Consider the following 20,609-nt stretch of genomic DNA (forward strand, 5'->3'; position numbering starts at 1 on the left):
TTTAATCCAACGCATCTGAAAATCTCAAGCAATCATTCCCCTAACTTCCGCCTGAGGAAATATTTTATTAGGCGGACTTCGTCAACATTCTAATGTTCTTATGGCGTTTTGTGCTTCGCTTCTAATCTAAGCCGCCCAATTGATTTGAAGGAGCTTTCGAAATTTTTCTCATTTAAAACTTCAATTGTTCTATACCGCAGACAGATTAGTTTTTGCGAAATTCTCATCAGATATTTCGGTATTCCTAGTAACATTTACTTCTTAAAACATCTCTTGAAATTCAAAATGTGACGAAATTAACATCAAAATTTGTAGTTTTAGTCAAAAATGTCATGTCCGGCCGCTCTAACAGACTCAATCCACTGTGCGTCGATATCCTTCCTGATCAGTGTGTCAATCTCATTATCAAAAATTTTTTACGCACATAATTAAGAAGATCGGGACACATAACTAAAAATTTTAATCCCTTTGAAATTGTCGGTAATTTTTAGACCGTCTCCTAAGTCCAGTTGACTCCTTTTTCAAGTGGTAAAACTCAAGTGATAACACTGTAGTCGATAATTTCTTCGTTTTTTTTTTTTTTTTTTTACGTGGCAATACCAATGTCCAGTAGTTTGAAGGAGGGGATTTATTCAAGTGTTTAGATGTTGAGTATGCTGAGAAAGAACAAAAAGGAGATGTAATTTTCAACAATAATCTCATCATATCAGTCGGGACTGGATCACAAAGAAGTCAAGTGAATATAGAAACGCGCCTGGCAATCGCCCATGTCAAAGCGATACGAATTTTTTAGTTTCGTCCAAAACTACCAAATGATGTGCCGAAAATATCAGTGATTTTGAGATAAATACCCCAGACAATTGAAAATAGTGCAATAATCTCAATTCCTTTGACCTGCATTTTGTTGACATAAGTTTTACCGAATTGAAAGGTAGGCCCAATTCACACGTTTCAACTTTTTATCCGACAAAAGCAGACGAAAAGTTGAATGGAAAGTTTAACTCAATCGCTGAATTAACATTGAATTTTTACGTCGCCTTAATCTGCCACAAGTTAAAAAGTTACGAAAATAATTCTCAAATTTTTAGGGCAGTGTGAAATCAGCAACTCTTGACATTAGTTAGTTTGTGTTGAAACCTATGTTGAGAAAAAAATATTGTGACTAGTGACTAGTGATTAGGGGGTTAAGTCCTCCTAAAAGTTGTTTCGTTTATTAATTTGGTTTATTCCCAAAATATAATAAATATTCACTGCGTAATTTTCAAGCGATTAGAGTTCAATTTCATTCCATATTGCATCCGAATCTATTTTTAACGCAATGTTTATAAACTCGTTTCAAGTTCAATGCATAATTAAGTAACTACTCATCTCAAATGCAATCTTTATTCAATGAGCAAGTGTGTAGATAAGCCGTGAGCTAATGCACTATGTGACGTGTTATCAAATCAAAATTCTATGCAAAAAAAAGATGCACCACGCGGAATGTATGGAAATTATCTTCTCAACTTGACTTTAAAGTGTGCTATTAACATCATGCAATGGAATGTAGACGGATGGTGTAGCAGACTAGCATTTTATCAAAGATGACGACTTTGAGTAATTTTCCTCGCTAGAAAGTTGACTGTTAATTTTTCTCTGTGCGCTCTGATTTTAAAACAATTTGAAAGAAATCATGCAAAAGTCATGAAAAATATGGAGAAAATGTGTAAATTCCAGTATATTTAAGAGAGAATGAAATACGCTGAAAGTCTATGTTTTTCCTTTGGAATCTCAATGAGGAGGTTTGGATATAAGTGGTGTAATGGCGTATAAAGTTCCGTTTTTCAAGATTTTTTACATTGATATATCTGCGAATCTCTCATGAAAGAGGACCATTAGAAATACTCGGAAAATCACAAGAATGAGTCAGGAGGTTGTGTTTACATTTTTAAGCACTATATACCAACTCAAGTAGGTATCCAAGCAGGTAGCTTTGCAAACGAAATACGAGTTCCTGCAGTTTCACCGTCGATGTGTCTTTTTTCAAAACCCCTTATGTAGGTAGACTTAATTTCTAGAACCCTCGTCGAATCCGTCGCCCCTTTGACGTAAGAGCGTATCTCAATTTCCACGTGACCTTTGTTTCACATCAAAATCCATGCTATCTGGGGCTCATGCGGAAATCGAGAAGAGCGACGAATGGAGATGTTGCGTGTGTGAGGAATTTGCGATTTGACCATTGATAATCATGTAAAAATTCGCGAGAAACACGACGGTGCCACTGGTTTTCCCTGAAGTCAACTCCCAAGCTCAAAAAAAGCTCTCAAGTTGAGGCCAAAATGACCGGGGATAGCCCACGCTATCCTGAGAGTCAACCTCTACATCAAGACAAACTCTCCATGGAAAGATACGGAGCAAATACATTGACAGGGCTGTCATTTTATTTGGGAACGCTAAAACAGAAAACACGGCAACTCTGCTAATGTATTTGCTCCCTATCTTTGCATGGAGAGTTGGTCTTGATGTCGAGGGGGACCCCCGGATAGCGTGGGATATCCCCTCCATTTTGGCCTCAACTTGAGAGCTTTTTTCGAGCTTGGGAGTTGATTTCAGAGAAAATCAGCGGGACCATCGTGTTTCTCGCGAACTTTAACAGAAGAATCAACAGTCAAATTGCAAATTCCTCACACATGCAACATCTCCATTGGCGGGGCAACTCTCAGAAAATAAGATACTTTTTCATGCTTGCCTCGCCTCCTAAATGGAAAAATTGAAATCGCCTCGTCCGTGATAGAATTTCACCGACGGCAGGTAGGTGCGGGTCCTGGATTTGAAATGAAGCTAAGTGGTCCACTTTTGAATGTTTGGTTGTTGGCAGGCTGTGTGCGATGGTTGACGCGACCCAGCGGTTAGCCCGAGGTCTCGCCTTTGCTGTCGGTCTCCTCGTGGGTCTGAGCCTGGTCCTCATGCTCGGCTCCGATTGCGAGCCCTCCGTCTCGGCCCCGAACCAGGAGCTCGGCGCCGACCCCCGACTCCACACCTGGGGCCACGCCAAGGCCCAAAAAAGCACCAGCCGCCCCGTCGACCGCGACGCAGTCCGCGCATCGCGAAGGTACTACAACACCCCGTATACTACTCACGAACCTCCGTCTTGTCTCCATCGGATGTTTCATGGGATTCGTCCCAGGGACAAATCTCACTTGTCAAGCTGGAAAAAATATTGAGTTCATCAATATTCCGTCACCTTCCAGGCAAAGTATCACAAGCGCCATGCGACGTTTAAAAATTTCCGCCGCCATTTTATTTTTTTACTGAGAAATTGTTGGTTGAATCTGTTTGAAAATTTCACTAAATTTTATCGGCAGCCCAAAGGAAATTCGGTGAAATTTTCGGACAGCTTCGTTGAACAATTTCTCTGTAAAAAATATAATGACGGCGGAAATTTTTAAACGTCGCATGGCGCTTGTGATACTTTGCCTGGAAGGTGACGATTTATCTTAGTACCAAGCAGGGGTGCAAAAAACGTGGAAAAGCCCCAAAAATGTGGAAGGAGGGAACATTTCGAGGGGCCAAAAGTCGAAAATCAAAAGAAAACAGAAGAGAAATATCATCTTTTTTCAGATTGGTGGACAATTTTATGGAAAACTGATGAGAAAATTGTGGAAAGCCGGCTGACGGGCGCGTGGAAATGTGGAAGCTTGGATGATTCTGCACCCCTGGCACCAAGCAGAGTCGGCCTCCTATGGTGTAGTGGTTGTAGCGCTTGCTCTATACTCGGAAGGTCCCGGGTTCGATTCCCGGCCAGGCGACCCGAGTTTGATGGTCTCAAACAATGGTTGCCTGGGGCTGGTTCAGTAGGGACGGAGGGGGGGGGGACTTAAAAAGCGTGGGATTAGCCCTTGTAGGCTATTTGAAGTAGTAAAAAAAAAAAAAAAAAAAAAAAAAAAAAAGTCCTTGTGGGGTCTTAAAAGCGACTCAAGAGAGAAGGCGAAGAAATTGTGCTGCTTTGTTTAACGGGGAAGAAGCCCAGAAGTTTCACTATTGCGACTCGAACTTGGGAAGAATCCCATGAAACGTCCCGTGGAGACAAGGCGTTAAAGTCGCATCTCGAAAGCATAGCTCTCAATGAGAAGACCAAGATGTTGACATCACGTCGTAGCCGTCACGTCTTCCTTTAAAACAGAGTGACTCATTACGAGCAACTTTTTCTTTGCAGATTTATGCTGTTTGCTCTTCAGTGCTGGACCAACACCAGTTACGACCATTAGGAAGGCAAGCGAATGCGTTTCGGGTCTAGTTTCTCGCTCTTACTTCAAACAGCTTTACTCTCTTCCTCTTCTCCTCCTCCTCCTCCTCCTCCTCCTCCTCCTCCTCCTCCTCCTCCTCCTCCTCCTCCTCCTCCTCCCTCCTCCTCCTCCTCCTCCTCCTCCTCCTCCTCCTCCTCCTCCTCCTCCTCCTCCTCCTCCTCCTCCTCCTCCTCCTCCTCCTCCTCCTCCTCCTCCTCCTCCTCCTCCTCCTCCTCCTCCTCCTCCTCCTCCTCCTCCTCCTCCTCTTTCTCCTCACATGGCACTACAGCCCTCGTATGTGTTGGCACCCTAAACCAGTGACAATTCCAGCAAGTTGGCAACACTGATTTTCCTCCATTTAAACGTATGTAAAACAATCGATTGTAGATGAGGCAGCTCGTCTCACCTATAGTGTCGATACATTTAATGACTTTAAATGGAGTATTAACAGTGTTGCCAACGCTTTGGAATCGCCTCTGCCAAAGAAAAGACTTTGGGCCTACACTTGGGCTCATCTTAGTCGTGGTTCTCTCCTTCCTCCAGACTCCTTCGCACTGGAACTGTGCTTTTTAGTAACCTCTTTGGAATTCTGTTCCATTCATCATTTTGACGTGACTAATTCATTAGAGTTCTAAACAGCATAACATGAGATTTGAAAATCTGTTGCTCGTGAGTTTTTTACCTTTGTAATGAGCATTTCTGCTTTTCAGATACATGGAACGACGGCATTGACGTAGTATCCACTTCTTTGTCTGAAATTTTACTTTCTAAAATTTCTGTCTGAAATTTTACTTTTTAAACTTTCTGTTCGAAATTTTATTTTTTAAAATTTCATTAAGTTTCGAATGTCCATCCGCAGACATTAGAATTTCAACCATCTTTATTGTCACTATTGCTCAGTATAATCTAATTGTTAAAACTTAGATCTCTCTTCTGGACAAGCAAACAATCGAATGTACCTCTTATTCAGATGTCGCTGGATTTCCTCTCGGTTTTTTTTTTTTTTTTTTTTTTTTTTTTCTACAGAAAACTTAGCAATAATTGTACTCGAAATGTTTTATGTACATTCTGTGGAATCCAGAGGAAGTTCCCGCGAAATTTTCAGGCATTGCATGGTTTAGTTCTATGGTAAAAAGAGAGAGAAAAAAGTATGAGAAGCAGTTTGGCAACTCGCAATGTAGACAGGGTGATTCCAGTAAATAGTAGCGCGATAGGTACAGCAGCGATAGACAAAGCGATAGACAAAAAAGACACGAAGGATATGGAGGGATTCTATTGGTGGAGGCGGGTGGTTGCAATGGATAGAGAGGGTAGATAATAGGCTAACTAACGGCAACCCACGAGAGACCTATAGTTACTCCATCATCTCCTCCCTTAGTGTACAGGAACCAACCATTTCAGCCATTAGGATCGCTCCGTACTCCCTATGTTTTCTTCGTTCATCGCTTTGTCCATCCTATGTCTATCAATTTCAACAATCAGCCCGCAGGCACACTAGAGGCTTCAAAGAGGCTACTCGATTACCCCAAATTACACCGCTGGTCAATTAGATTGCCGGAACAGGCATGGATGAGCCCGAAGACATAAAGACGGAGTGCTCGTATCCAAAAGCACGGGAAAGAAGTGAAGTCATTCTGGCGCTGTGAATCCATGCGCGGGAAACGATTTGATTTGAACTTGTCCTCTTCATTTTTCCATCACGGAAAAAACGAGTTTAGGGCTGGTACCTGCACTGAAGGTCCCAGCCCTAACCGGGTAGGTAAAATTGCTTCACCTCCAACGCCATAGGGGCAGGCCCGGCGCGCGTAGAGCCCAAATCTACCTGCTTCAGGGGTTCAGCCCTACCTGGTAAGAGGTAGACCCTGTCCAGGTAGGGCTGGGCCTCACCCACGCAGGGCCTGCCCTGTGGCGGTGGAGGTGAAGCAATTCTAGGGCCCAGCCCTAATCTCGTTTTTTCAGTGATATTTCTTCTTCTTATCTCGTTTTATTTGCCTAAAACGAACAAATAAATAAAGTTGGGGTGGTGACTTTTTATAATAAACCTATTTTGGCGCGGTAACAAGGAGGAATCTTACAGGAATCTCAGATAAAGTTAGTTTTTATGCTGCTCTAACCTATAGGAGAAGCGGCCCTGGTAAAAACGGCCGGGCTACACGAAGCGATAAAAAATTATACAGCCGGGCTATATAGTTCATATCGCCGGGCTTTACACTTTATCGCCTGGCTGTTGCTTTTTCGCCATCGGCTGTAAAATGCTATAAGAAATTGAGTAGAAATTCTTGTGCTTTGTAAATCCTTAAGTTTGTACAAAATCACATTAATATTTACAAAACGCACATTATATTTTCCTTTACTACATATTTTTTTTCATAAATTAAAATGAGAATAATCCACACAGAGTGTGCAAACATTTCAAAGTCATGAGTTGAAAAACGCTGACTCCGCGAGATTAAATATAAGAGCCTAACACAAAGCGGAGCGCCGCAGAGCGGCGCCTGCAAACCTAACAGGGATACTTCACGCATTGCGCAATGCGTGAAGTATCCCTGTTAGGTTTGCAGGCGCCAATGCGCGCTCAGCGCTGGCTGCCCGCCCGCGGCGCTTGAAGCAACTATTTCACACCAGAGGTATTGCACAGTATCATACGAAATTGAAGGCGCTCCAACATCTTAGGAATGTCAGGCATCCTTCAAAAGAACGGAGCTTTCCTCGCAAATTAAATCAAGATACTGCGGCCCAAAAAGAGAGCGGTAGTCCAAAAACTCACTAAGTCCTAGCATCCGTAATTAGGAACGTTTAGCATACTTTTTATCGCCAGGCTGTTGCTTAATCGCCATCGGCTATAAAATGCTATAAGAAATTGTGTTGCCGGCTCTAGAAGCTATTGGAAATCTTACAGCCGGCTGTAGGTCTATGGTATTTTGGAACACAGATTCTACTGCCAATTTTTACCGGGGGGCTTCATTTTCTTCTTCTGGCTCCGTCTTTATGTCTTTAGATGAGCCTCGTGGAAGACCCTAGTTGGTAAACGGAGAAGAAGCTTAGAATACATCGTCACCTTCCAGGCAAAGTATCACAAGCGCCATGCGACATTTAAAAATTTCCGCCGCCATTTTATTTGTTTACAGAGAAATTGTTCAACGAAGCTGTCCGAAAATTTCACTGAATTTTCTTCGTGCTCCCGATAAAATTTAGTGAAATTTCCAAACAGATTCAACCAACAATTTCTCATTAAAGAAATAAAATGGCGGCGGAAATTTTTAAACGTCGCATGGCGCTTGTGATACTTTGCCTGGAAGGTGACGACATGGTCCTTGAATGTGAAATCTGTGAATAGGTACAAGGTGGCGGTGCGTGCGGTGGGTTTCGGAGCTGGCGCGACTCCTTCGTCTACGAGTCGATCCCGCGCAACGGGAACGGGCGGATGTACGACCCGGCGAACCCGCGGCGGGAGTTCGAGATCTCCTCCGGCGACGGCGTCACCCTCGAGGCGGCGGCCAACGTCAACATAGCTGGTCCCAGTTCCAGTACGCCACCGACGTGGAGGTCCGCATCCGCTCCAGCGACGCCGCCCCCCTCGGGCCCCCCGCCAACGTCGTCATCCGCCCCTCCCGCATCCCCTACCGCATCTACTCCCCGCGCCCGGACACCATCCTCGTCTGCGTCCCCTTCGACCCCGCCGGGCGGAGGTTCTCCGTCGAGTTCCAGAACGACCTCATCCGCTATCGAACTGACGGTGTCGGCTACGTCGAGGAAGGCGGGGTCGTCGTCAGCGAGGAGCCCAGGAACGCCCTCCTCATCTTCGCCAGCCCCTTCATCCCGCCCCAACTCGTTCCCGCCAAGATGGACCCCGATGTGCAAGTCCTCAAACCCGGCAAAATCGTCGACGGCACCATCGGAACCAGGTAATAATCCTCCTTTGTCGAGCTCATACTCTAACGTCTAAAACCATCCCATGCAGCTCTTCCATGTGTCAGGAATACGTCATGTAGGTATCGACTCCTATGTAAAATTTCGCGAGAAACTCAATGGTACCACTGGTTTTTCTCTGAAACGTACTCTTAAGCTCAAAGGAGCTCTCAAAGTTAAGGCCATAATGAATGATATCAAGAGAAGTGGTTCCATCCAACCCTTACGCACTTGGATGCTACAATAATGAGCATGGCTGACGACCCCGCGCGCAAATTGTGAGGGAGCGCCATGGTTTTTATCAACGCAAGGAAAATTTAAATCTAAACACGCCGGTTGATAAAATCCCATCTCGTCACGTGCGTTTCGGCGGGTTGGCGTCGGCCATGTTGAATGTCGCGTTCCATCCTAGTGCGTAAGGGTTGGATGGAACAACTCCTCTTACACAATGCTCTCCCGTGTCGTAGCGTCAGTTTTGAAGAGGGAGCGTAAAAAAACGCATATTTCTCATACAGATAGTGAAGTTGGGAGTGTATTTCAGAATTTTCTGACGCGCTCATCTTGATTTTTGAGCCATTTACTCTATGAAGTAACTCTCATTTTTGCTCTAGCTCAAGTTCGCAACAGGCCCGTTCTTTTTCTCACGAGGCTAAGGGTTAGGTAAAATTATATGTAAGGTTAGGTTAAATTAGGTTCGGGTGCAAACACTGACGGCACGATTGCGTTTACGTAGGTCTACACTGTATTTCGAAGCCGGAGTGTACTGGGTGGAGGATAGCAACGGTGTCCTCGGGAAGAGTCACATCAAACTTCACCCGAACACAACTTCGTTTACTTCGAGCCGGGGACCTACATCAAGGGGGCGCTCGAGTACACGACCGCCAAAGACTTCTTCACCGTCGGCCACGGCGTTCTCTCCGGCGAGAACTACGCCTACCAGGCCAACACGCTCCAAGGCTACGTTTCCAGCAAGGATGACAGGTCCAGTCTCAGACTAATCTCCCACCAGGTAACGTCAGAGAACCAGTAGGGCACGCAAAAAGCAACTTAGCGCTGAGCCTTAACACTTCAGAGGCAGTAAGGCTGCGGGTTCATCGTTGAAATCGTTAGACAAAGCTATAGACAAAGAAGACAAAAGATGTGGAGGTATCCTATTGGTGGAAGCGGGTGATTGTGATGGACAAAGGAGGTAGGTACTATAGACTACCTAAAGGCAACCCACAAGAGATCCTTTAGTTGGTCGTTCATTTTCTCCGTAAGTCTACAAGAACCACCCATTTCAACCAATAGGATTGCTCCATACCCCTTATGTCTTCTTTGTCTTCAGCTTTGTCGATCAATTTCAACAATCAGTCCGCTGGACTATACAGCTGTAAGGATCGTGGCACTATTTTATTTAAAGTGTTAGGGCTCATTGTCAGCGCTAAGTTGTTTTTTTCGTGGGGGAGAGTATTTTCATGCCTGTGCCGCTCTCTAGATGAGTTCTCCTGCTTTCATGGGGCTAAAGCAGAACGCGACTCATAGGAATTAGTATTTGCTAGGGAGAAACGAATGAAAAATGTCATCTGCGGCAAAAATATCCATCTAAGCTAGAAGCGTTAAGAATTCATCTCAGAATTTGGAAATTATCTCGTATCACGTCTTGAACTCTGTCACTATCCTCTTTCTTTACGTGGGGCCCTCAGGACTCCATGAAAGCCTAGTAATTGTGACCATAGCCATCGGTTAAAACATCAATTCAGCTCCGCGAGAGGTTCGAGTAAATCAGTTATGTAAGACAGGGTTAAGTTAGGTCAGGTCAAGTAATGTTAAGTGAGAGAGAATAATGCTTGAAGAAATTGTAAGAAATTCAATTAGAATACTATCATTAGGGGTAGTATTAAATTTCTTTGCCACCATACAATAATGGTTGACTCTATCATCACCATCGCATAGAACGTAAAATGGGTAATCCTACTGTTTTCCTCCAGACTAGGTTAAGTGAGATTAAGTGCTAGATACACCTGTGAGCTAGACGCGCTTCTTGAGCGGCGAGTAGGCCTTCGGTCGTGTTCGACCATCTCCGTAGCTAATCAGGTTGCACAGTAACTCGCTCAATTAGGATCGGATCCCACTTTTCGCGTCTAGACGCGCGTCTAGCAAGATGTATCTGGCGCTTCAGGTAAGAGCGAAAACTGCTCGAAGCACATATCGACGGTGAAACTACCAAACCACGTATCTCGTTTGCGGTGTTTAAAAATCTACGCTCGCATTTTATTTTTTTGAAGTAGACCAAATCAATATCATTCCTTGAAATTTTCACAGAATTTTCTCCGCACGAAGAGGAAAAATCACAGAAATTTTCAAGACTGGACGTTAAGTAGTTTTTCATTTAAAAAATAAAGTATCACAGGAAGTCTGCGACGTCGCAAACCGAGATACGTGGTTTGGCAGTTTCACCGTCGATATTGGGAATACAATATTCGGAACTCATCACAAGAGGCATGATTAATTTTAATCGCTACCCTCATAAATGACACGAGTTAACTATTCGATTGCGGGATGTGTAATTCGAGTGCTCTGCCGGCAGGCGGTAAGCGACAACCAGACGTGGACGTGTGTCGGCGTGACGCTCAACGCCCCGCCGTTCAACTCGGTGGACCTCTTCCCGAGGGAGGCGACCAATCACGAGGAGGACAACAGGGTGAGGATCCGGGTCGAGGACTACAAGCAGGTCGGGGCTTTCTATTTCCAGACGGACGGCTTGCCCGCCCACGGAGGCTCCATCACCTCCGTCTTCCTCCACGCCAACGACGACGCCCTCAAGCTCTACTATTCCGACGCCCACGTCACCGACGTCGTCGTCTGGAAGGTAATGATAATACTCTACAGCGAGCCGATTATTGAAATTGATAGACAAAGCTATAGACAAAGACGACAAAAGGGATTTGGAGGGATCCTATTGGTGGAAGCAGGTGGTGACAATGGACATAGGAGGTAGGTAATGGACTAACTAACGGCAACCTACCAAAGACCCGACAGTTAGTCCATCATTTTCTTCCTTAGTCTATAAGAACCAACCATGTCAACCAATAAGATCGCTCCATACTCCCTATGTCTTCTTTGTCTATCGCTTTGTCCATCAATTTCAATAATCGCCCCGCAGGAGCTATTTAAGGAGAGCACCAGCGACAAAAGACCCTCCACTGGCCTTTTGGTGAGGTGCCAGCTTTTACTTTTCGGGATTCAATACTGCCTTGTGGACAATGATGGGCCTGTTGCAAACTCTTGCTATAGCAAAAATTGACGTGTTTCTATCAAACAGATTTATGTGGAGGTGAAAAATATGGGGTGTGCGCGTTAGTTCTCTAGCCGTAAGAGTGAATGAGAATAATAGAGCGCCAATGACGTCAGCGGCAATGAGAGTCATGGGCCCCGCATTCAGTTGGCACATAGTTCTGTTCGCTGAATTTAAAATCCCGCTTTTCGCTTTTCCGCAGAAGGAATCACGCCCACTGACCACATTGTTTCTTATGCAGCTTTCCAGAGCACACCTCATATTTCTCGCCAGAACATAGTTCTGTTTGGTAGAAATACGTCCAAATAAGAGTTGTTACCCACAGAAAGTGTTTCAAAACTCACGATGAACGTATCGGCAAAGTCTGAAATGTCTCCTTACTTCACAATTTGCTTAAGAAATTTGCGTGTTTTCGAGCTACCCGCTTCGAAAACGATACCACGGCACAGGTGAACATTTCATCAGAGGAGTCAACCCAACTCCTGCTCACAAGGATACTACGCAATATTCAACATAGCCGACGCCAATCCGCCAAAACATATGTGACAGGACGATGATTCTAACCACCTGATAACGATCGGCGTGTTTACATTCACATTTTTCTCGCGTTGTTGGATATCCGCCTTGATTGACCTCGTGCTCTCCTCAACTTGCGCGTGGAAGCGTCGGCCATGTTGAGCAGGATTGAATGGAACGACTCCCCTAACGAAGTGTCCATCCGTGTTGTAGTATCCTTTTTGAAGCGGGAATTTAAAAAAAAAAAAACAAAAAACGCAAATGTCTTACGCAGGTAGTGAAGTTAGAAGCGCATTTTAGACTTTGCCGATGCGCTCATCGTAATTTTTGAGACAATATCTGTAAGGAACAACTCTTTTATTTTTGCTCTAGCAAAATTTTGCAACAGGCCCATCAAAAGGAGCAACAGTCATCACTCATTTTTCGGCTGTTGGCCTACCTGCTTGGTGGATGATCAGCATTGCTAAACCAATTGCTCAACTCGGGCTTCTTAAGACAGCAACAGTCAACACCTCTGTGTTAGCCCAACCACTGGATCCTTGATAAGCTTCTACTAATGTCATGTGCCGAAAAATGTACCAAACTTGGCTTTTTTCTGAACGAAATGTGCAACATGTTGTTAAACAGCTACCTAAAGGTTTGGCTAACAGTTGAATGTTGCAGTCCCAAAAGTAGAAGCCTCCGCCTTTGCCAATATACCAATGAGGGGTCTCTTCTCGTTTCAGCCTATATTCAATTTGCGACTCATGAATTCGGTCAGCTTAAGTTAGGATCCGTGTCGATGTCAGTACCTTACCGTCAGTAAAAACCGGAAAATATCTGGATAATCGGTCATGGATCAGCAAATTCTGAGTTCGTCAAGTGTTTTTAAATTATACATACAGTTTAGCACATGCACAAGTGGAACACGAATGTCACTTTATGCGTGCAAAAAATCAGGAAACTTCATCCAATAAATCGCAGTAAAATGTGAGGAGAAACCAAAATGAAATCTTAGTAGACAACCTGCGGGCTGATTATTGACATTTTTTGTTTGTCGAACGGACATAGGTTGAATGGCACGATTGGTCAGCTATGTCTTATTGCTGCTTTGTCGTGCCTTTGTCAGTTGGAATTCACGACACCGTACTGTCGGAAACTCAAGAGGTGCCCTTAGCTTGTCGTGAATTCTATATACCTGACAAAAGCACGATAAAGCAGCGAGACATAGCCGAACAGCGGGCCGATTTTTGACATTGATAAACAAAGCTGTAGACAAAGAAGACCTAAGGAGTATGGAGCGGTCCCATTGGTTGAAACTGGTGGTCTTTACAGACTAAGAGGGAAAATGATAGATTGACTGTCGGGTCTCTTGTCGTTAGTAAGTCTATTACCTACCTCCCTACTTCCTTTGTCGATTGCAACCACCCGCTTCCACCAATAGGATTCCTCCATATTCCTTTTGTCTTCTTTGTCTATAGCCAGGGTGTCTATCGGTCCCCAAAGTCCCCGATTCTGGAAAGGTGTCCCCGATCACCCCGAATGTCCCTGATTTTCATGTTCAGGTCCCCAAAAAGTGAGAAGAATCGTCCGGCGAAAATTTCAAATTTTCGCGGTGCCACGATTGCGCGGAAGGCGGCAGAAATTCGAACCCTCGCTGACGTCTTCTCGCCGAAAGTTTCGGCGAGAACGGTCCGAAACCTCGCGAGCTCAGTGTCGAGTTTATCTGTACTTCATTTTATGTCGCTTTCTCTCGCGGCTTTTCTTTCGTGTAACTTGGTAAAAATGCCCCCAATTTTCATCAAAAAAGTCCCCGATTTAGTTTTTTTTCCAGCTGGTAGACACCCTGATAGCTTCGTCTATCAATTTCAATTATCGGCCGGCTCACGCTTCGCCGCTGTTTAACCTATGTCCGCCCGACAGACACAACATTTCCATAATCGGCCTGCTGGATGCGATCAAGATTCCGTGTCCAAATACGAGGGTGCGTGACATTGCATCCACCCTAACCTAACCTAACCCAACCTAACCTAATCAACCTAACCTAATCTAACCTAACCTAATCTAACCTAACCTAATCTAACCTAACCTAACCTAACCTGCTGGTTGAGTGGATGCAACGTCATGTGCCCCAAATACGAGTGTGTGCTAGTAAAAGGAGTGAACCTTTGCAGGTGCACAACGACCCGGTGATCCAGCTGGGCTGGAAGCCGCGGAACATCTCGAACGTGGTGGTGGACACGGTGGACGTGATCCACAGCCGGTGGGCGTTCTCGCAGACGGCGGTGCCCTCGGCGATCATCGGGGCGGCGCCGTACTACACGGACCCGAAGCTGGTGGACGCCGGGCGGACTATCTCGGCGGTGGTGCGGAACCTCCGCTGCGAGGGGAAGTGCGCCGCCCTCCTCCGCATCGCCCCGATGAACACCTACGACCTCCGCATCGAGACGGTCCGCTTCGACGAGCTCCTCGCCGACGACCGCGCCCGGCTCGGCATGAGCCTCGTCGGCACCAAAATCAGCGACCAGGAGGACGCCTACGTCCACGGACAGGAGGTCCTCCGCATGGGCATCCACGTCCGGGATTGGCTCATCGCCGGCCGGAGGGTCTGCGCCGACAACTGGCGCTCCGAGGAGCTCGGACAGCTCAACTTCAACATCGGCTTTTGGGGACAGTGGAGCATCGCTTGAACCCTGCCAGCTTCCAAGTTTTCCATGTTCGTTGTATGTATGTATAAGCCGCTTTTACGGCGCGCTAGGGCGCTCTGCGACGCCTACCCGCCACAGGAATCTGTCATGGTAGAGATCCTCCGGAAGCTGGCATCTCTCCATCTCTTCACGGATGCCCTCTACCCGCCGTTTGGCTGGACGCCCTCTCCGTCGCCTACGTGCAGGAACCCACTTTAACACCTTCTTCGGCAACCTGGTATCAGGCATTCTCTTCACATGCCCATGCCATACCAATTGCTTGGTCATGATATTGTGCACAATTCCGTGTTCACCTCGTCCCGAAATATTTGTACGTTAACAATTTGATAAAGTTGCTGTTGTGGAAACCGGCACCGGCGGAATTGCATGAGCTCCGACTCAAAGAATGAGTCAGTTCAGGGTTGCCATAGTCAGGAAATACTGTACTGGGGAAACCGGGAAATGTCTGGGAAAATGACGAAAACGTCAGGGAAAAATTGTCCAGTCACCTTAATTTCCTTTCAGGAATGGGTTTAATGTTTCGAACAACAAATTTTGCCTCAGAGCTGTATCAAATCGTGTATTTTTAAATCTGGCATATCTTCAATATTGTCAGGGAATTTTACCAAAATGTGATTGAGAAACCAGGGAACTGTCAAGGAATTTCATTCTCTAAATTCCGTGGTAACCTCGTCAGTTGCGCCGGTCACGGAATTATGTTTTCATGCTTGATTCTTGCAGGTCAGCTTAGAACAGTAAGATCCGTCTAAACAGCAACTCTCTATGTTGGATATTAACCGAGATATCGCCTTTTGAAAAAGTCGGTTTATGACGTCATCCACCGCGGCAGTCACACCCTTTGTTTCTTCCACCTTGCTTTCTTCCGAGTTTCACGTTGAGTAAACAGAGGAAATATTTGTTTTACCAACTGATGAAAGCAAGGTGGAAGAAACCAAGGGCGCCACTACGACGGAGGATGACGGCATGAACCCAATTTTTCAAAACGCGATATCTCGGTTGATATCCAATGTAGAAAGTTGCTGTTTAGGCAGATCTTATCATTCGTAGCTGATCTGCAAGAATCAAACATCAAAACACGATTCCGTGACCAGCGCAACTGACCCATTGCGCGAGTTCTGAGTCAAAGAATTGTTGTCTGTTTGTTTGTTTGCTGTACCCATAAAACTGATGAGCATGCCAGCAGCTCATTTTTTCTGGGTCTCAATGTTTGGGTTGCTACTCCTTAGTACAGTGGCAATTTTGTAAGTTGGCAATACTTACTATTTCATACTTTCCTCCGTCTAAATTCATTAGAAATAGTGATCTTAGGTGTGGCAAGCTGCCTCGTAAAGAGTCAATCGTTTTACATATATTTAAATGGCGGGAAAACGGTGTTGCCAATATTCATGAATCGCCCCTACCTAAGCTGCCGTGCTAAGGAAGAACGCCGTATGAACCTTCAAGCGTTGCCAAATTTCCTTTGCTTAAATGCACATTTTCGAGAAAACTTATGATTATTTTTCTCCCAGTTTTTCAGACAATTTCACCTAAAGTTCCTGAAGATTTCAAGGGAAAATATTCATGAATCTTCTTGAAAATTTATATTTTATCGGAAGAAATTTGGCAACTCTCAAATGTTCATACGGCGTTCTTCCTTAGCACAGCAGCAAGGCTCTCCTAATCATTACTACCTTTGAACGGAATTGTTTCGATAGCTTACCGAGTATCGATAGGACATCCCTACCGCCTCTTCTGCTCACAATTGAATATTTAAAAAAATATTCTCAACATGTTTTCCAGGACAGGAGACTTTCTAAGAAAATTTCCCGTAAAGTTCTCAGAAAATTCTTTGTTTTTCCTTCTTGAAAATAGTAAAATGTTCGTCTGGATGTTTTGAGCACATTCGCAGAAATTAATGGATAAACGCGACCGAATTGGATGAATAGGTCTACCGCACATAATTGATACAGTCATCGGAATAGACATTCGTAGTTCAATTTGAAACTACTCCCAGCTCATTTTTTCTCGAAACTAAGCTTGTCGCGTTTCTGTCGAACCCAGTCCAACTTTCCGAGAAACCAAAAAAATGTTCGGCCAAATGGAACGGGCCTCGTGGTTCCTTAGAATGATAGTTGGTTATTTTACCCTATGAAAAAGTTGCCTGTTTATCTTCCATTCTTCCATTAATGTATTTATTTATTAATTTTATGACCAAAGCTTTGAAAGTTGCCACCAAATAATTCGCAGCTGTCTTCGCACTCTGCGCTAAAGTACTTTTTGGCATGAGCTATTGAAACTCCAGCTCCGGGGGTAGTTAATTTAAAAAAATCGGAATTTTGTAATTAACTTTTAGCACTTCATTAATATTGACCCATACATGTAACAATGTCCTTGTCACGAAATTGAGTTTTAACAATTTATGCTAAGAATTGACTTGAACGTGATTACACGTCTTTGAAAAATAGTCATTGTGAAAAAAAGGGATTTTTGGCAAGGTTCAAGAATTTTGCTCAAATATCAGTGTAGATTCGTAAAAATTAGAAAGATTACAGTATTTTTGCAGCAAAAGCTCCGCATATTTTCTTCGATGCTGTAAAAGTTTCATTTGTTACCTCATTCTAATTAAAAGAAATTGTACCTATAATGGTATGCATGAGGTACTTATTAGTACTTATTCTAACTCGCAAAAAATACTCATGCAACAACGCAGAAGTACTCGAAAATTTTTCTGACTGACTGTCGAATTATTAAGGCTACCTTTAAGTTATGATTCATACAAATTCTGGGATTCTCGCACGAGATGAAGGAAAATTCAAAGTTTAAAAAATGTTTGAAAATGTCATCTAGTTTTATTTTCCGCTGCGATTGAAAATAAGTTCAATTTCAGGCGTCAATTTGAGAAAATCACGCCAAAAATCCAACACACTTTTCTGAATTTAGACGTTGCAGAAGACAAAAGTAGCGGCATGGTGCCAAATAATTAGTTTTCCTCAAAAATGATACCTCATCCAGGCTTCCGGCCCCGGCTCCGTCCATTGGATCAAAACTCATGCATACTCTACTTAGATGCGGGTTGGGCTTTACAGTGGCTCAAAGTGAATTGCTTCCATCAGTCACTTTTTCCGGAAAAAAAAATTAATGATGAGCCAAAAAAGGGAAGCCGAGGTCGTGTTGGGAACTCAGAATGAGCTCAAAAAATGTCTCTGTTAGTCATGTCATGAGACACCGCTTCAGAGGCCCATTTTCAGGTCACGGGTTTATACAGTTTTTCTGAGCTCCTCATTTTTTCTCGTCGCACAAGTCGCCGCAACCCGCACGAAAGAACGTAACTCCATTCCAAGGTTGCCAAATTGACTCAAGCAATTCATTTATTTTAGAGAGTTGCACCTATGCATTTTCATCAAAAATTGTCATGATTTTTGCATGAAATCTGAGGAAAAATCAGTGAAATTTCTAGTCATAATTTCCGAAAATTTTCCTGTTCAACATGCAATTTACGAGGGGAAATTTGGCAACATTGAAATGGAGTTACGTTCCTTCGTGAGGAGAACGACGAAGTACGCAACAAATACTCCTGCGCTTAGGAAGAACGCCGTACAAACCTTCGAGGCTTGCCAAATTTCCTTTGATAAAATGTTTATTTTTGAAGAAAGTTATGGATATTTTTCCTTCAAACAGGAACTTTGGATCAAAATACGAACAAAATTCACTGAAAAATTAGAGGAAAAATATTCATAAGTATATGAGGGAATTCATGTTTTATCAAAGAAAATTTGACAACGCCTGAAGTTCATACGACGTTTTTCCTTAGCACTGCAGAATAGTCTATCGAAGTTCGAAATTAAATTCCAGTTCTTTATAATACCTCCAATCGGGTGTATTATCCAAAATTTTATACTTAAAATCCTACAGTAGGCAAACGGTTCAATAGTTTTTCGTATAAAACGTTCACGAATAATTTAGTTTGACACACATTTAGACGCAACCTCGTCCAATTTAAGACTAAATTTCGTAAATTTCTAACGTGAGCTTTTTACATTATCTGAAACTGGTAAATCCTAAATGAGTGCCGTCCGGAATCGCATTTTAGGGCGTAATTAAATACTTATTTTTTTCAAGCTTTATAGTGCCAAAGTCTTTATTTTTAGAAAAGTTTCTCGCCCTTCAATATGACAGGGAGTCAGCAGAATAGGCCTTAAGGCGGGGAAAGAGGGTAATAATTAACACAGTTTAGAGAGGTTAACTCTGCATCATGTGGCGCAACACCTGAACTCCATATTTTGACCTATGTAAGCACAGTTCAAAGATGAGGATATAGACGAAAAATTGAAGAAAATCTCTTGGAGTGTGCCAGCGATGTCACTAGATTCTGACATGATTGATTTAAAATTCTGAATAATAAAGCATAACTTTAAATCGAAATGATGACTTGAAATGTCGACCCAATGTTAGGGGAGCATTATAGGAAGCGTTCACCATTGCCTTGAGAAAAGTTTCCTGTTGGATCCATTGGAATTCCTGTTAAATCTGCCGTTCCTCTGACAGGAGTCCCTCGTTGAAACAACTGGAAATCTCCTTGTCCCAAACAGTATTCCAATCATCTCAACGGAACGTTCGGTTGCTTTAAAAAGATTTACGGTTCTTTTTACGCGGATTGGCGGGTAATTGTCGCGGCGCGGCGTATGTAAGAGGACCATTTCCCTCAGGGTGAGAACTGAAATTCTACATTTTTCACCTCTATCAGGTTTTTCTTTTGTACTGAACAATTCGAAACCTCACCCTAAAAAATTTTGTATGACCCTATCATGAGCAGGAAAATACTTCATTTCTCAAAGAAATTGGGTTGTACTCTCGTTTTTGGTGTCTAAGATGAGTCAGCGCCTTTGTGATAAAATACTTTTAAAGTTTTATACATCTTAGGTAGGTTACATTAGGTTTAAGTTTTTTGTGCATTCCATTATGCAGTAAACGTCTGTTATGATACATGCCCGTAAATATTTATTACATATGTTTATTTATCTGTAAATATGATTTGATTTTCTAAGCTGCATATTATACCTATCGTGATCGGAGGCTCATTTAGACCGCGGTTGGCAGAAAGGAACCAAGCCGCATCAGCCACCGCTAAATTTAATCGGGAAATGTAATTTTTTACCAGAGAACGTTTGTGCGGATTCTTTTGAAAGTTGAAAGGAATTTACTTTACTGAAAATTTACTGAAATTTGCACAAAAATCCGCGTAACCGTTTCCATGCAAACGATCAAATTGCCCAATGGACCACTAGATAAGGTACGAATTTCAGCATTCTGATACATGTTTCTTAACCAAAATTTTACGTAAAACACGATGCTCACAACGAAAATTACCGAAATTAACTCCTTACGAAGATATTTAATGATTCTTAATGCGTGAATTCAAACCACCCGCTCATGAAAACTCAATGCTCTACGTGATTCACATCGCGCGCTAAACGTTATCATGACAGTCTCTGCGATATAAAAATCTGGCAACCTCAATCTTGACGCTTTGGCTCAGTTATAGCAAATTGCTAATGGTTTGAACAACACATGATGGGAAATGAACATTGCTCGATTGAGAAGCTTGCTGAAACCGTTGTAGTGGGCGATTTGACTCACGTAGAGTTTGAGTTTCTTGTGAGCGGGCAGTTCAAATTCCTCGTAACCAATGTGAAATAAAAACGTTAATATCTTCGTTAGGAGTTGGTTTCAGTAATTTTCGTTGTGTGAATCGTTTTCTACGTGAAATTCTGGTTAAGAAACATGTATCAGATCGCTTAAATTCGTACCTTGTCTAGTGGTCCATTAAATTTATCAATAGCTTATGTGGCTTTGTTCCTTTTTGCTTAATGCGGTCCATGTTTCACTATTTAGTCAAGCTCGATCTCGTCTCAGGAACGGAGCGTTTTCACATTTTCTGAATATTAATTTGTAGTAGTTAGTTTCTGTTCGCACGTT

The 20,609-nt window shown here is 43.4% G+C and overlaps 3 protein-coding genes across 3 annotated transcripts in view; 2 read left to right on the top strand and 1 right to left on the bottom strand.

The window, feature by feature from the left end:
- The window catches only part of LOC109036846 (uncharacterized), a 109,868-nt gene that overhangs the window by 23,030 nt on the left and 66,229 nt on the right, over positions 1–20,609 (bottom strand). The gene's annotated exons all lie outside the window — the stretch shown is intronic.
- LOC109036839 (uncharacterized) overlaps positions 1,584–20,609 on the top strand; it is a 30,392-nt gene continuing 11,366 nt past the window's right edge. The window contains exons 1-3 of the mRNA XM_072304370.1: positions 1,584–1,596; positions 2,936–3,091; positions 7,603–8,170. Coding sequence (XP_072160471.1) covers positions 1,584–1,596; positions 2,936–3,091; positions 7,603–8,170 — 737 coding nt within the window. The remainder of the gene's footprint in view (positions 1,597–2,935; positions 3,092–7,602; positions 8,171–20,609) is intronic.
- Positions 8,221–19,055, top strand: LOC109036842 (uncharacterized). Its single transcript, XM_072304371.1, has 4 exons — positions 8,221–8,253; positions 8,953–9,183; positions 10,744–11,025; positions 14,121–19,055. Exons 1-4 carry the CDS (start codon positions 8,221–8,223, stop codon positions 14,634–14,636), a joined length of 1,062 nt encoding a protein of 353 aa, XP_072160472.1. The 3' UTR covers positions 14,637–19,055.

This window comes from Bemisia tabaci, chromosome 9 (assembly GCF_918797505.1).
Source record: "Bemisia tabaci chromosome 9, PGI_BMITA_v3".
In the NCBI taxonomy this organism is placed as follows: Eukaryota; Metazoa; Arthropoda; class Insecta; order Hemiptera; family Aleyrodidae; genus Bemisia; species Bemisia tabaci.